The 16908-nt window shown below is 40.5% G+C and overlaps 1 protein-coding gene across 2 annotated transcripts in view; it reads right to left on the bottom strand.

Moving 5' to 3' along the window:
- Positions 1-16908, bottom strand: part of CRTC1 (CREB regulated transcription coactivator 1) — a 134543-nt gene that overhangs the window by 4682 nt on the left and 112953 nt on the right. For both annotated transcript variants that reach the window (XM_018567814.1, XM_018567815.1), the window contains one exon: positions 6637-6720. In XM_018567814.1, coding sequence (XP_018423316.1) covers positions 6637-6720 — 84 coding nt within the window. The remainder of the gene's footprint in view (positions 1-6636; positions 6721-16908) is intronic.

Raw genomic sequence — 16908 nt, 5'->3', positions numbered from 1 at the left:
GGGAAGGAAAATCAATCTCAACAGGGAACTAAAAACAGATGCAATCCTGAAGTCAAATAACTGCCTATAAAAAAGTCCAAAATGGTGAAATTAAATCAAGAAAATAAAAAAACTGAAAAGTGGTGCGTGCATATGTATTCACCCCCTTTGCTATGAAGCCCCCTACATAAGATCTGATGCAACCAATTATCTTCAGTAGTCACCTAATTAGTTAAATAAAGACCATCTGTGTGCAATCTAAGTGTCACCTGATCGCAGTATCTGGAACACCACTGAGCAAGGGTCACCACCACCACCACCCACGCCCACCAAAACTCACGGATCAGGCAAGGAGGGCATAAATCAGAGAGGCAATAAAGAGTCCAAAGATAACCATGTGGGAGCTGCAAAGCTCCATAGCGGAGATTGCAGTATGTATCCATAGTACCACTTTAAGCCGTACAATACACAGAACTGGCCTAAGAAAAGCCATTGCTTACAGAAAAAAATAAGCAAACACGTTTGCTGTTTGCAAAAAGGCATGTGGGAGACTCCCTAAACATATGGAAGAAAGTACTCTGGTCAGATGAGACTAAAATTGAGTTTTTTGGCCCTACCAAGAAAATGCTATGTTTGGTGCAAACCCAAGACCTCTCATCACCCGAGAACACCATCCCCACAGTGAAGCATGGCGGTGGTAGCATCATGCTGTGGGAATGTTTTTCATCGGCAGGGACTGGCAAACTGGTCAGAATTGAAGGAATAATGGATGGCGCTAAATACAGGGAAATTCTTGAGGGAAACCTGTCTTATTTCTTGTTTGTATTACAATACAAAATATTTTGCATCTTCAAAATGGAAGGCATGTTGTATAAGTAAATCAATTGATACAACCCCCAAAAAATCCATTTTAATTTCAGGTGGTAAATCAACAAAATAGAAAAAAAATGCCAAGGGGGTGAATACTTTTGCAAGCCACTGTATGTCCACACAACAGAGGGAAATTTCTTTGGGACGTTTTGGTGCAGGACATAATGATGGTAACACAATGTCCTGATTAAGGTGAAAGGAAGAGCCTACCTAGGGTATAGATGAGACCTTAGCAAAACTTTATAGAAAGGACTCCTCGTCAAGGCTGCTAATTCAGAAACACTCCAAGCAGAAGTAATGGCTACGAGGAAGGCCATCTTGTGAGTAAGTAAAGGCAGAGAAATATCTCCGATTGGTTCAACGGGCAGCTTTTGTAGGGCCAAAAGAACAAGGTTGAGTTCCCATGCAGTTACCAGAGTACAGGCAGGGGAAACAACATAGGCAAGTTTCAGCTGGAAGGGAATGGACAAGGCAGATATCAAATCTTTGATGGTACTCAAGGCCAAACGCTGGAGCAAGGTAGACTGGAGGAAGGATAAATGCTTTCCACGGTGTACTTCCGAGGAAGGAACTTCCTGGCCTCACACCAAGTCAAATACGGCTTCCAGGTGGAATAGTAGAGATATGCCAGTGCTCAAAGGCCTCTGTCCTTTAGGGCTTGTGGTTTAAGAGCCAGGTCATTAAAGCCAGCGACCTAGAATCATGGGGCAATCCTTGTGACAGTAAGTCTGGGTGGTCCAGAAGCTCCCATGGAGTGCCGGCCAGTAGGGAGCAAATAGATCACCAAACTGCACTCATTGCACTCAGTCTTGTTTCTGCAGAGGTGAGGCAAGAGCTTAACAGAAGTGAAGTCGTAGACCAGACTTAACTGATCCCACGAGGTCACCAATGCATCCACAGTAAAGGCCTGTAGATTCCTGGTCCCGGTGACAAACCTGCCCAGCTTGTTTTTGAACCTGGATGCCAGATGCACATATGGTGACAAAGAGCTTGAAAGACTATGGGGATCCACCAGGAGCACAGCATGGCAGAGACAGGGGCCAGAACCTTGGTACTGCGGGGGTGGTGCATATGAGTGCCAGGGGCAGACTGAAGGGAAGAGAAACAAATGGGAAATTATGGGTGCCCACAGCAAAATGCGGGAAGTGACAGTGGGCAGGGAAATTGGGGATGTGTAAATATGCTTCCTTGCTGTCCACCAAGGCTAGAAAATCTATCAGGTGGAGGGAGGTAATGACAGAGTGGGTGAATTCTATCTGGAATGTTTGAACCAGCAGGAATCTGTTTAGGAGCGTCAAGTGTAAGATGGGGTAAATCCTTATTTTGGCCTTGCAGACAGGTTGGAGTAAAACTCCTGGAACATTTCTGCCTCCGAAACAGGGACCATGACCCCCTTAGAAAGGAGCTGACTTAAGACAGTGAAGAGATCTGCCTGCCTTTGAAGAAGAACTCTGGTAAAAATGTTTATTAACTGTTCGTTTAGGTCTAGGGAGGAAAATAAAATTATACTCGCCCAATCCTCTGAGCTGACTTAGACCGGTCCTTCCAATGTCTCTTCCCCTTTGCTGCAGCGGTATAAGACGTGAGGATGCAGAGGGACATACCACTGCTGCAGCAGAGGAGACAGGCAAGAGGGAGCATTGTCACAGCCAGGTGAGGTTTGGGTGAGAGTAACTTATTTTCCTCCCTAGACCAAAATGAGCAATTAACCTTTGCAGTGCTGGGGTAGCCCCACTGCAAGGGTTAATTACATTTTGCCTTGAGTTTTTCTTTAAAATGATTCGGGCAGAACGCATAACAGGAAACAAGTCTGCGAGGAAGCAAAACTTTAGTTTGTAATCTTTGGTAATGACACTCTGAACCCAGGTGTTGGAAATGTCCCTCACCCAGAGTTTTGAGAAGACTGAACGACGTCCCTCCACCCCCTGTAAAGGTGGGGGCGTCCTTTAATTGGGAAGAGGTCTGGGAGGCCCAGGCCTTGTGACGAAACTGTGTACCTCGTTAGGGCTTGGAACACAAGGCATGTGAAGGACAAAAATAACTGTTATGGGCGGGAGCAGAAGATTTTGCTACCAAGTCTTAGATTTCTTCTTCTGAGGTAAGAAGGTACTCATCCCCCTGTAACTTCCTTAATGTCTTAAGCTGATTCCAAGGAATCGCCAAAAAGGCATCCTCCAGTAAAGGGCATGAACTCTAATGGGCATCCGGCAGACCGTCCACGCAGTAGTGCAGGAAAAAAAAACCTCAAATTGTGTAAAAAATGAGCTTCAGTCACAATAAATCCGGGGTCCCTGGCCACCGGACCAGACTGACAAGGTCTGACATATCGCCATAGTGGCTACTGCAGGTTGCATATCCGGGCCTGCAAAAGCATATGAGGCCTTAAAGAGAACTTCTTATTTTCCCTTTGGTGTGTGTGGTCCTTGAAAACAGGTGTATCCCCTACAGAGACTGTAAAGGTGCACATACACCTATTGATTTTCTTTTGGAAATAGTCCACAAATGGTCTTTCGAATGATAATTGATCAGTTGATGGGACACCATCGATTTTAATTACTGTACTCCTGGCCGAATTTCCTAGATCAGTCAGGCTGGAAAACATCTAATCGTACTAAAATCAATGGATTAGTGGCATTTTTGTACGAAAAAAAATTGCAGCAAAAAAACTGCACATGCGCAAACGAAAATCCGTTCTGTTGATCGATGAAATTCGCTGAGTTAGTATTACTAACGAACGATCAAAATCAACATTGGTCTGTGCATGATGGTCAGCAACCTTTTACACACCAAGTGCCATTTTTGAAACCATCAGACAACCGGGTGCCAGTGAACAATAGCACGCCATAGTGTTAATTTAGATTTAAATTTTTTCACTCATAGCTGTACTGCTAATAGTAAGTTAAACTCACTAATTCTTTTAATGTGCTTACCTTGCCATTAGCAGCACATCTATAAGTGAAGAAATGTTATAACTAGTGCACACACAAAACATTCATATTTACATGTGCTGAAAAGTATACTGGACAGTTTTAGCGCGATCCATGTGTCTTTATTTGATGGCTCAGTTGTGCTATGTCTGGCCTGTAGGATATTACTTTCAGCTGACCTTAGACCAGCACCAATGCATTCTTTGAATGCCAGACCTCAGAGCAGCACCAATGCCCTGCAGACCGCAGAGCAGCACCAATGCCCTGCAGACCGCAGAGCAGCACCAATGCCCCATCACATCAGGCAGGCTGGCACAAGAGGGATCCTTCAGGCAGGAGCTTGCGCAGAACAAGCTGAGGGCCCCGTCAGCGCGCCTCTGCATTCCTATGCCGCTCAGCCACGTCACTGAGGTGGGTGGGCCAGTACATGTAATTGACAGCCGGCTCGAGGGAGCTGTCAACTACAAGCAAAAAGGTCTTCTTTCCAGTATGGTCCAACAAGGCTCTGCTAGGGGGGAAAAAAATGACCACATGGGTGCTGGAGCCACAATGGCTTAGAGCAGCATTAGGGAAACTTGATAGAAGAATTTTACATAAAAATTTCAGCGAAAAAGTAAACAAAATGAGGCAGGCTGGGAGTGGGAATAGTTATGCACGGCTGTCCTGCAGCATTGATTGATTTGCCAGTGACAAATCACCTGAAGGCAGCTGCAAAACCAGTGGTTAAATAATTTAACTCCCTGTGCTATGTGATGTCATGAAATTTACATACATTAAAGTGCATAGTCTGGGTACAGGTTCAATTTAAATCAATGTGACAGTGTATCCCAAAGACTAATTTAAGACTAATCCCAAAAATAATGGCGTGTTGTTTGGCTCTGTACACGATTTTGAACCTGGTGATTCAGTACATAAGAGGAGCTGGTCAGATATTAAAAATGTGTGTCAAAACTTCTGTTTCTGTTCGTGTCCATGTATCCTAAAAGTGTTTGAAGATAGGTTTGTTTTATGTAGCAACAGGTCACTGCTCTTTGACATACTGCCCATCGATTGAGAGAGGTAGGGGGGGTAAGGGGGGAGAGAGGTTCTTTTAATGCAACCAATCGATTAGCTGAAAAAATACTTGGCGAAATAATCGATTATAAAAATTATTGTTAGCTGCAGCCCTACTTATAACTTGCCTGTATGTTACATACTGAATCTAAGACTGATGGGACAATTAAACAAAAAACTACTGCATTTTTAAAAGGAGTAATGTTATGCAATAGATGTGCTTTACGGCTTGTTCTCACAATGCACGTTTCTGTGTTACTGAAATCTTAACTCAACAAAGCAAAGTAGGAAGACTGAATAAGGCCAAATATAATATAGAGCTCTCTCTAGTGTTTATTCTATAAATCTCTATATTACAACATTTCGCAAGAGCAAGGCTGTACAAATGTTTAACATCAGAATGAACCCTAAATGTAAATACCGCAATAGCTTAAAATAGGTGTTCACCTAAAATACTCTAAATTTTCCCTTTAATGGAAAAAAAAGACCACAGCATTCTGTTAAAATTACTGAAAAAGGAATAAATGGTAAGAAGTGACAAATCCATGATTGTTACCTAGGGCAATAAAAAGGGTAAACAAGTAACAAAACCAAAAAAAAAAAAGTGAGGGAGAGGGATTCAGAAATGTCCAGGGGTCACACTCTTACTGCCCAGGACATCCACTCAATAGTGATAATTAAAAGGTATGCATGCCAGTCAAGGTAGTTACACTGCAAACCTCAGACAGACAATCATCCCTGACCTGATCTAGTTCAGTTTTTTCTTGCCACTTTACTTTGTAGGATGACAGCATAATAAACTCACTTCGGTATGGACGATCTTAAATCAATAGATTTGTATCACCTCTCAACTTATTTGCCTATACTGAGTATTGTAAATGACAACTCTACATTCTCTTTCTTTAGCAGAGTTCTTAGGAGAAAAGCTTATACCCAAGGAAACCTGAAAACTAAAGGGGGGGTGGGGGGGGGGAGAGGTCTAAAAAAAGAAATTAATGCAGCCACCCGATTTAAGGACTGGTAAGTTGCAATCACATACATTTTTCTTTCTGCGTTTAAATACACAATGAATATCATTATTATCCGTCTCATACACCTGCAATTCAGGCACCAACTATTGATCTCTTTGGAACCCTGGTAGTAATCTCATTTTGTTTTGAAGAGCCCTATATCGGTGTGACAACTGATACATTATCTCTCATAATAGACACATAGTGCTAACTGCCAATCAACCCAAACTGACTCACATTTGCATCTGTAGCCACAAAGGTTTCTATTTCTTCTCCATCAGAAACCCCTCTTTGCCATCTGATGCTCTTTTTTTAAAGCATCAAGAAACCAGCACACATCTTATCTAAAGACTTCTGAATAATTTAATGCAACTTGATACACAAGTTACATTAAATATTTATAAAGTTTTCTTTTTTAAGTACAAAATGCAGTATAAAGTGGAATTTCATGCAATCATTAGGAGCTGTTGCATATCTGTGGCTGTATATTTAATAGATTTGGGAAATATTCTAACCACTCAATAAGAGCACAAAAAAAAAGAAGGTCACAGCGCATTGCAATTATTTGTACTGAAAGTGTCATTAATTTTCATTACATTTTTGTATTACTTTAAATATGGAATACTTAATGCTGCAGCACAAACACAAAAATAGAAAATAAACCCAAATTAGACTTATGCTGCTGAAATAACAGTAAAAACAAACCCATTGTTGCAACGTAAGCTTGTATGCATTACCTGTACAAACCTATGTGAAACAATCTTAAATGTCATAGGTTTCTGTAAAATGTAACATACCTGGTGAGATAATGCATTGGTCTGCCGTGCAGTCATCTGTTGATCATAGTATGCATCTCCAAACATGCTGCTCAAGATTGAATGCTAAAAGTAAATAAAAAGTGTTAGCAATATTTCCTATATAAAATCATTTACAAGCTCTGTAGAAATTATCTTCATAAAACAAGAAAGCATGTTAAGAATTAGACTTTGATTAAGTGTAAATTAAAAGCACTGCAGGGCTGAAATTACCGCTTTTCGAACCAAAACCTCAGCTATCTACCTGGAGGAACTTTGCATCATAGTGATGTTCTCAGATGCTAAATATTAGCTAAGCTTCTAATACCTAAATGACTTAGCCAAACCAATAATACTGCTGCCACAGTAATAGGTAAAGGACAAAAAAAAAGCACTGGATAAGTACCATCAAGTGTATTCCCACCTTTGTGGCCAAATTGGGATAACACCTAAATTATATTTGTTATATGTTCCCATTCACATAGCATAACTTTAAAATTGCTGCTTACCTTTTTACCTGTCTAAAAATCCTACATAGCTTTTCCCTTCTATGTAGTGTTGGTGCAATGCCGTTAAAATGTTTATTTTAGTGGAGAGGGATTAGAACCACCGTCAGGTTATTATAGCCGTCTGTGTCCCCACTAGGGAGATCCATCCCATTTGTCTTAGTGACCGTAATCACAAAGAGAAAAAGTGAAAGGAAATCCAAAATTCAGTGGTCACCAGAACAGGAGTGAAGTCTATTATAAAAACTTCTGATTGTGGCATTTGTCCCCATAACGGTCTAAAAAGAAGATTTTCCTCACTTTGGAGAAAACTTTCTGTTGTTGCCATAGGAGAAGTGAAGAGAAACCTAGCCAATGGGACACGGATGGCAAAAAACTGACAGAAATTATAACCCTCTGGTTTACTTTTACTTTGAGGGAGTGTTATCACTTGATCTATTACCAAAATTAACCCTGTCTGTAGTGTGCTGGCAGATCTTATCAATTGTAAACTAGATGTGCAGCACTGTCTACCCTAACAAAGGGTTAAAGATGTCAAGGTTTGGGCAGTACACTGTATGGTTTCTGCACTTTCAACAACAAAAAAACAATATATAACAGTTCCTTAAAGAACTCTGGGCATATACAAATCTTAACCCTTGCAGTAGGGCTACCCCCACACTGAAAGGGTTAAGTATTTATTTTGTCTGGAGCTAAAATATCAGAGATGTACTCAAATCTCAGACCTAGCAGGCTGCTAGACTAGTCCCCTGCAGCCTCTCTCCCTCTCCGTTCTGGTGATATAATGTCCCTCAGCATCCCCATGCCCAATACACTGTATTGAACTTAATAGCTTAAAGGACCTTAGACTTCAGGAGCAAAAGGAGAGCGAGGCTCCAGGGACCGGTGAGTATATCTGTTATTTTAGCTTCCTAGACAAAAATGAGCACCTAACCCTCACAGTGCAGTATCCTTGCAGGTAGCCTCACTGCAAGGGTTAAGGTTTTATATGCCCGGTGTTCTTTAAATATGACTGCAACAGTTGAAATACACTTTAACAGCAAACCTGCAATAATAAAAACAAAAAAAACTTTCTCCACTGTGTACTAGACACATTCCAGTCCTTTTACCCTTTTGCTGTCACTGCCCTAATATTGTGCCAAAGCAAATTCTAATGCAGCTTACATTCACGTGGAACATGACTGAATTTCAAGAATGGTTAATAATTCAATGAAGCACAATTGTAGTACAAATATGTTTTGTATTTAAACATGACCTGTTCCATTTCAAAGCTAACACAGTAACAAATAAATAAACAATACACACTAACTAAAGCACCTATGTGAAATCACTAGTTATGCAAGCTTTCTTTATCTGCTCTTATCTATGCATACAAGGAAATGCAAAAACACTGGATTATGCTTGTGTGTATATGATATATATATATTTTTTTTACAAATATACCTCTATGAGAAGTGTCTGTATGGCTATTACCATTGTAGACATTCAACTTTTCTAGTAGATCTGTCAAAAAAGGCTTCTCTGTGTAAACAAGACACCGGAAGGTTCTTGTATGTACCCTCTTTTGGATTAAAATTACCTCACTCTGCACCCCAGAAGACTGCAAATTTCAGTGCAAATTTTGACAAAGAAAGTCAGAGCCTGAATTCATGGGACACATGTGAAGTACAACCAAGTAATACAAAGCTAATAGAGGAACGCAAACTAACCTGCTAGTGACTGCTTTCGCAAGGTTTATCTTTTTTGCTCACTATTTAAGCAACAGGAGTATTTTAAGATGATCAATTATACTCTAGCTATAGGAGGTTAGTTTAAAGCAGCCTCTCTCAACCAGGGTGCCTCAAAATGATCACAGAGCCATGCCTTTCCATTGTGCAGCAGGGCGGCCACCACACCATGGAAACAAATCGCACTAATCCATGTAGGGTGGGATCCATTAAAAAAAGGAAGGAATAGTGCCCCTGTCCAGGCCACCTTCTGCCCTTCGCCATAGCTGTGAGGGGGGGCTTCTGATGTGAAGGAGAAAATCAGATGTATAAGGGGTGTAGAGCACACCTGAGCAAGAAGGGGGCTCTGATGTGAAAGGTGGGGCCTCTGATGTAAAGTGGTTCTCCAAGGGTGAAAGGGGAGGACTTACGTGAAAGAGTTGGGCTCCAGATTGGAAGGGGGCAGCTAATATAAAGGGTTTCCCCTCTAAAATCAATTACATTTTAGACTGGGGTGTCTTATGAGTTTGCATACTTTTCAAAGGTTCCTGGTGAAAACAATGTTGAGAAAAGCTGGTTTAAACGCAACAAAAGGTAACTAGTACCATATAGGGTGATAAACTGAAACAGCGCTGTCATTTAGTAATTCTCACCTTACACAATGCACATACATTACACATGGCCACTTTTTGATCAATTTTAGCATAGTAAAGTCCTTTGACAATGTAGAAAATTAGAAAATGCACGCTTTATAGCACATAATGAAACAAACAAAACATAAAACAAGTCACTACAAAGAATTCTACACTTAGACAAAACAAGGTTTTGAGTTACATTGATTGAAGTAAACCTGTCAAGAGAAAGACATATAGGCTGGCATTTTTGATGTCTACTGAAAAGGCTATTGTCACAGACCCCTGGATAAAATATTCAGGATAAAATCACAAGGCTAGTGCCTCCTAAACCTCAGGACTAAATAAGTGAAATGGTTTTCAGTTGTGTGGTCAGGGGGCAATAAAAGTATAGTTACCTAAACAATGAGTAACTCTACTCCAAATAAATGATTTCATAGCTGGCAGAACATTGCTCCTGAAAACATGGGTGCTGGATGCTCTTCTCCAGCCTTGGGAGTCCCTGATCAGGGAAAAGGTATGCAAATAGTGATGTTTCTTAGACTAACTTGACCTGGATACTTGTTGGCCATTAGTAAATGCATCTAAGGCAATGTGCCAGACAGCTAGCTTTTTAAGAATGAGGTAATTAATGACAGCCTCTATAATTCTCTCATTACAGATTTACTTTATCTTTTTGATCTTTACAGTCCTTTGCAAGAATTCTGTTGCCTGGACTTTACCTATAATGTGTTTAAGCACAAAATGACGGACAATAATGACTGGAAAAAGAGAACCACTTTATAAAAGTTCCCCTAAAAAGTAAAACAGCTAAACAACAGTCCTACCTAAATACCAAAAGTTTGCTATTTTAGCTCAGCCAAAACAGATGCCAGTTCTTGGTTTTTCTTCACTGCAGTCAAAGCAGCAGTAGCTAAATACAGAGGTTATCTCTGCGTTGTCAGAAAGCTCCATTTGGTTGGTGCACTCTGCAATATATTAAAGCCCTTTGGCTAACAACACTGCCCCATGCTTTTAATGCTAGAAGACAGATATGCCCAGGATTACAGTAAACCGGACAGGTTTAAGCAATATTTAATTTAAAAAAATATATATTTTTCTAAAGAACACATAACTGAAATAAAATAGGAAATAAATAAGGACTGTATCAAGCAAACAGGTTTCTATTCTCAGATGGGAGTATATGCAGGAATAGATAGTTGGCTGTAGACAGCACTCGGGCAGAAGGAACTGTGTGCAAATGTTCCAAAAAGATTTTAAACTTGAGTATTCCTTTGTTATTAATCGAGAAATTAATTATTTGCTATACTATGCCAGTACATAAAGCTTCTTTCTTACCTTTTCATTGTCTGAATGCTCCCATCTGACCAGCGGCAAAGGCTGTGTTGGCATGCAATAGTGGACTGGACTCACTTTAAAGGTTGTTGTTTCTAAACTTATCTTGTATATTATTTATGTGGCAGAGCTATCACATAATTCCATGTAAAAAATATTTTTATATTTTCATTTTTTTAATATATAGTCTTCTGAACCATTTCCTAAATGGCCAGAGAGTCAAACCTAATTAAGAAGTCATGCACAGCAAACATTAGAAAAAGGAACCAAGAAGATCAGCTCACAGCAGAGCCCTGGCTGGCACAGCAGGAGTGGCAGAGGGTCACATGCAGAAATTAAGTTCAGCTCTGAATTGACCCAATTGCTGCCAGACCAATTTTTCCTTTTTTTTTCCACACATAAATTTTCATTATTGACTTGAAAATGTATAAAAAGAAAACAATATATATTTTTGAAGGGAAAGGACCTATAGCATAAAAACATATTAGTCCTAATTATGTTATAGAATATTTGCGCAAAATGTTTATGAAATGTATATTTTCCATTAACAAATGGAGAAAATCTACAATAGCAAAAATTGTAAATAGGCAATGCATTAAATATCTCCCCCATCACTTTGGAATTAATACTATTTTCCTACCTCTGGCATTTGTGCAGATACACAATATGTACAATGCAACAGGCCTCTATATACACACACACCAGAATTCTTGTGTGAATTCTTTTAAAAGGAGAACTATGGGGTCAGTGTTTTTCCCCATAGTTCTCCTTAGGGTAACGGGAGGACACAAACTAGCGTCCTCCCGTTACCCTAAGCTCAGTATACCGCGAGCTACAGCTCGCGGTATACTGAGATGCCGCACCTGGAGCGGATCCCGACTCGGAAGACGGGATCCACCCAGCTGCGTGAGTAACAGCTGGCTCTGCCTACCTAGAGGCAGAGCCAGCTGTACCCGCCCCCTCCCCCGTTCGTTCCGCCAGTCAGCGCTGGCAGATCGGAGCGGGGAGAGGGGAATCCAGCCCCTCCCCCTGTCACAGCAGAGAACCGTGACAGGATCGAGAGGTGAGGGAACCCGGTATGTGTTCCCTCACCTCCCGATCTACTGAGCCGACCTGTGACAGTCTCATTATCACAGGTCGGCTTAGAACTATGAGGAGAGTGGAAATCACTCATCTCATAGTTCTCCTTTAAACATTTTGAATATGCTTATCAGAAGGAGGCTTAGCCACTGGCAGACATCAGGGGTCTACAAGTGATCTAAAAATAACTGACAGGGAACTTCTAAAGCTGAATAAGGCTAGGTTCACACCTAGGCGATTAAGCTTGTGAGCGGTTGTCGGGCGTTTTTGCTTTGAAAACTGCGGTTATCATGCAGTTTTTAATGGGCAAAGATGGATATGGGTCCCAAACTGCGCGACAACTGCCGAAAATAGCTCCTGCACCTTTTTGCGCGATAAGTGATTTCTACGGCGCGACAAATCCGCAAAAGGTGTTAACAGCTTCCATAGATTCAATGCAAATCTCTGTTTTGTGCAATATCGCGGGGATAAAATCGCCTAGGTGTGAATCTAGCCTCAAGATTTCACACATGCTTTTGTTACTTTGTGGCAAAATAGTCCTGCAACCAAGACTTATTGCATCTGAGCTACAAAAAAAACTGCCTGACCTCTTAGGGTTAATCCACACCAGAACTGCATTAGAACCGCATGCGTCTGCAAAGCTGCGGGGCAATGCATTTTGCCACGATTTTACCATGATTGATGCATCTGTTTTTGGCTTCAAATGGATTTAAGGTGTTCCAGTGCTGTCCTATGCATTTGCATGTGTTCCATCACGATCCGATGCAGCTAAAATAGGGAAAGCAGCATTTTTTCTGGCGGCATCGGAACGGATTGCACTGGTGTGAACAGAGCACATGAAATACCATAGGAAAGCATTGCATAGTTAGGTTAAAAAAAAGTCAACCTATAGAGATTAAAAAAAAGGAAAAACCTAAAACAGAACGCTATGCCCACATTTAACCACTTCTGATCCAGAGGAAGGCAAACCACCCCGACCCCCTCCTATAAAGCATGGTTCAATTTGCTCCAACGGGGGGGAAAAAAATCCCTTCATGATCCCATAAGGCAATCAGATATTCCTTGGATCAACAATCTCTGGTGCATTGTGATGCAGATGCAAAACAGAACGGACTTCATCATCGCTGCATCTGGTGTCAACTAGCCCTTATTCTTCTCCCTGCTTCTGACTATATAGAGATCTATTTATACACAATTTGCAGAGGCATTCACCCTACGGATCTTTCCTTACATGCATTCTGTGCAAATAGACGCAAAAACAAACTTTCTTAGATATACTTTATTTTCTGGTTAGATATTTTTTCTTTTTGGGTTGAATGTATGTAATATTATGTAATATAATGCAGCATAAGGCATAGGAAATAAATATGAGGATCAGATACGAGGTAAATGAAAGTAAATATGAAGGCAAATGCAAATTTTTAATAAGGCTACAAGTTTCACTTACGTTTGAGTAAATGTTTATTCTGATAAAAAGTTTTTCAGCAAGCAGCACAGTTAGACTAAATATGGTTAACTTTGCTAATAACTAACTTTCTCGGTCCAATAAATGTATAAATCTTTGTTATAGGCATGTATGTACTGGTTCTTCGATATCGAGTACCAATATTTTTTATTAGGTACTCGCCAATAACGGAAGTCCCATTAAGGAAGCCAGGTGGCGTGTAATGACTCGCCTCCCAGCTTCCTGATAAGCTGAAAGGTGGTCTACATGCTCCCTTGTAATCACTCAGCTGTAGATCTTCAAATCATCTCCGAATTGGTGCCGACACTGTCCTTCCTTCTGGAGGGTGGCTACTTTTGCTCCCCATGGTCCCTGTGTGTATTGTGCATTACCCGCCCCCCGGCTTCCTGATTGGTCGGGAAGCTAGCCCCATGGAAGTTCTGGCACTGGGATAAGTATCGGGAGCATTTAGATGAGTACTCACCCAAATACTTGGTATCAGCGCATCCCTACTTTATGTTTAACAAAAGCAAAAAACATCCGGGCATGTAAACTTTCTTGATGTGGCTACCAACAAAACAGCATGAATATCCCATTTAATAATGTGCTGGAAATCCTTAATGTACTAATTTTTTTTTTTGAGGCGGGGGGGAGGGGGGCAAAGCTGGCATACATACAGTAAAAAGGGTAGAAAACACAAGTGCTAATAAAATATTATAAACTTTAAAATAAATGTTCTCAAAGTTATAGTTTACCTTTTATCTGAAATCTACCACTATCGCATTCTAAAGAGTTTTGTGGGGTGTAGACAAGTCTGAAGCCTACATGGTTTAACTTCCGCTCCATTAGTTTGATGTACAATTTTAAACTTCCAAGGTAAGTTTAAATCTGATTGGCGACTGCAACAAACTGCTTTGTACTAATACTGTGAAAACTCACATGTGGGAGTTTTTTTTTTTTTTTAATTAACACTTCCCTGCTTTACAAACAGGTAAGCAAACAGGGGGTCCCATAGCTATGGGCTGGAGTACCATAGCTATGTTTAGAGGCAAAACTGAAGACCTTAAAAGGTGGAATGTGACCCTTCTATGCACTTTAAGGCTTAATTTCAATTCCGGCTAGAGTACACTGTTAAAAGGAGAACTTTATTTGTTATAGCATATACTTTTTTCCATCATCTTTAGCGATCCTTAAATAAGACCCCGCCCCAAAAAAAGGGATTGATAGCATAGTACCTCCCTACTCATGCCTTATGCCTTGCTGAAAAAAAATCTCCCAGTGGTATATGAGCAAGTCACATTATCATCTTAAGCCTCTGTAGCAATCCTTTCACCTAAGCTGCAACTATTGAAATAAAAAGTAGACTGTCAGTATTATGAGGCTTAATTTTAGAAGATGGCTTTACATGCATGTACTGTGGATATTCCTCCAGAACTCTATTTTTATTCATGAGCCTTGATCTCCATTTTAAAAGAAAATAAAGCAAATTCCTACCTATAACCTCCCATTACCACTCTCTCCTGAAGTGATGTGAGGTTACAGGCAGAAACCAGTGAGAGCTGTTGGGAACCAAGGAGACAAACTCTAGGTATTTCCCAGCCAACTTTGGAGGACCAGTTCCTAGTGGCTCTTCTACTGCGTCATGCTGGCTAAAAGCACACATTATATACAGAAGAACAAAAAAAAGTTTCACGCATCTACATATTTTTTTTTTTTCTATATGTTTACTAATATATAGATTTATAAACATTAACAATGTAGATAGTATCTCAAAGATGAAATCACAAAATGAAGCCTTCTCAAAGTCTTACACATTCGATCCTTTGTTTTCCCCATATATTTCAATTCAGATGTTACTAAGGTAGCGAATTCCACTTTCACTATGGAGGAATCACTGACTCCGATATGTACAAAATGTTTTATGGGAAATCATTCATATTGATGCCTCAGTACTTGCTCCATTACAGTTACCAGGTATGAGAAGATTCACACACTTGTTATATTTTGGCTGGAATTTCAATTACACCCTTGCACTGCTTCCTCGACATATGAAATAGCTCTATACAATTGTGTACATAGTATAAGTCTTTTTGAAGACTGTAAATCTAGGTACAATGAAAGAAAATGTGAGCTCCTTTCAGCCTTGAATTCGTCTTTCCATATTTATTTTATCTTAACATATAGTGCTATAAAGTTATATAAAATACATTAAGGAAAATGGAAAATAATTCCTTGGGTTAACATTGACATACTGAAAACAGACTTGAAACGAGGAACCACACAGAGCTGCTGCGCTCCATTTCTAGATAATACAGCTGTTAAATAGAATTTTTGTACTAAAAAAAAAAAAAAGGTTTTTACAGTAAGTCTATTGAGGGACAAATGAAGTATTCACCTTTATGTTACACTGCTGTTTACAGGAGGAACTGGTAAATAGAAAAACAGTAGGCCAGCCCAAGATAATTTCTCACTTCCAGCATGTCTCAGTTTGGTAGCAAAGTAGTACGGACAACATAATTATAAACACAGAGGGGTGTCGCACAGTGAACTAGAAAAGGATTTTAATGGCCAGTCCTATTTTCTTTCTCCTCCAATAAAAGGAACACAGGAAAACGTTCACCCTTTGGACGTCCAAAGGAGGGGTAGGCAACACAGCAAATAAATGCAGACAGGCCCAAGAAAAACAACAGGGAACTGTAGACAGCCTGCAGCTCAATAAGCCACCTGAAGCACATTAGGTTCCAAAATAAGTACCAACGTCCATCTGGTAAAACTTAAAAGATTGTGTGAACACAAGATCAGGTGGCAGCCTTGCAAATTTGGGAAATGGTTGCTTGATGCCAAAGATCCCAAAAAAGCACTCACAGATCAAGTAGAGTGCGCAAAGACTAAATGGTGGAACCCGCTTCTTGAGACCATAAGCTTAAATGAAGGTCTGCCTGAGCCACCTAGAGATAGTGAAATGAGAAGCATACACTCTCACAGGGTCCATCAATTACAAAAACCAAATCAGTCTTAAAGGAAGCAGTGGCTAAGATAGACTCTCACAGCCCAAATCACAACCAGGCAATAGAGGGGAATTTCCTTTTGGTGAAATGGACCCAGACAGAGGGACAGGAGAGCAATATCCAGGTTAAGGTGAAAGGCAGAAACTACCTTAGGCAAGAAGGAAGTCCTGGGCTGTTACACCACCTTGTCCCTATGCAAAACCAGACAGTGTTCTCTGCAGGATAAAGCTGCCAGTTCAGAATCTCATCTCGCAGAGGTGATGGCTACAAGAAATACCCTCTTTTGGGTGCGAGTAGAGGAATTTCTTTAAATGGTTCAAACCACGGTTACTAAAGCACAGAGCGAACCAGATTTAGATCCCGTGAAGTCACAGGGGAAAGAAAAAGAGGTGCTATATGGGGAAACTCATTGCTGAGAGGTCTTAATTAAGGAGAGGCCAACAGTCTTTGGAACAAGATAGACAGGTCAGAAACCTGGCACTTGATGGTGCCGAGAGTTAAATGCTGGTCTAGACCTATCTGCAGGAAAGAAAGGATTTGTCCCGCGCAAAAAATCATGGGGGG

The sequence above is a fragment of the Nanorana parkeri genome, unplaced genomic scaffold (assembly GCF_000935625.1).
Source record: "Nanorana parkeri isolate BGI_ZX_2015 unplaced genomic scaffold, ASM93562v1 scaffold1097, whole genome shotgun sequence".
NCBI lineage: Eukaryota > Metazoa > Chordata > Amphibia > Anura > Dicroglossidae > Nanorana > Nanorana parkeri.
This window is presented reverse-complemented; position numbering and strand designations above follow the sequence as displayed.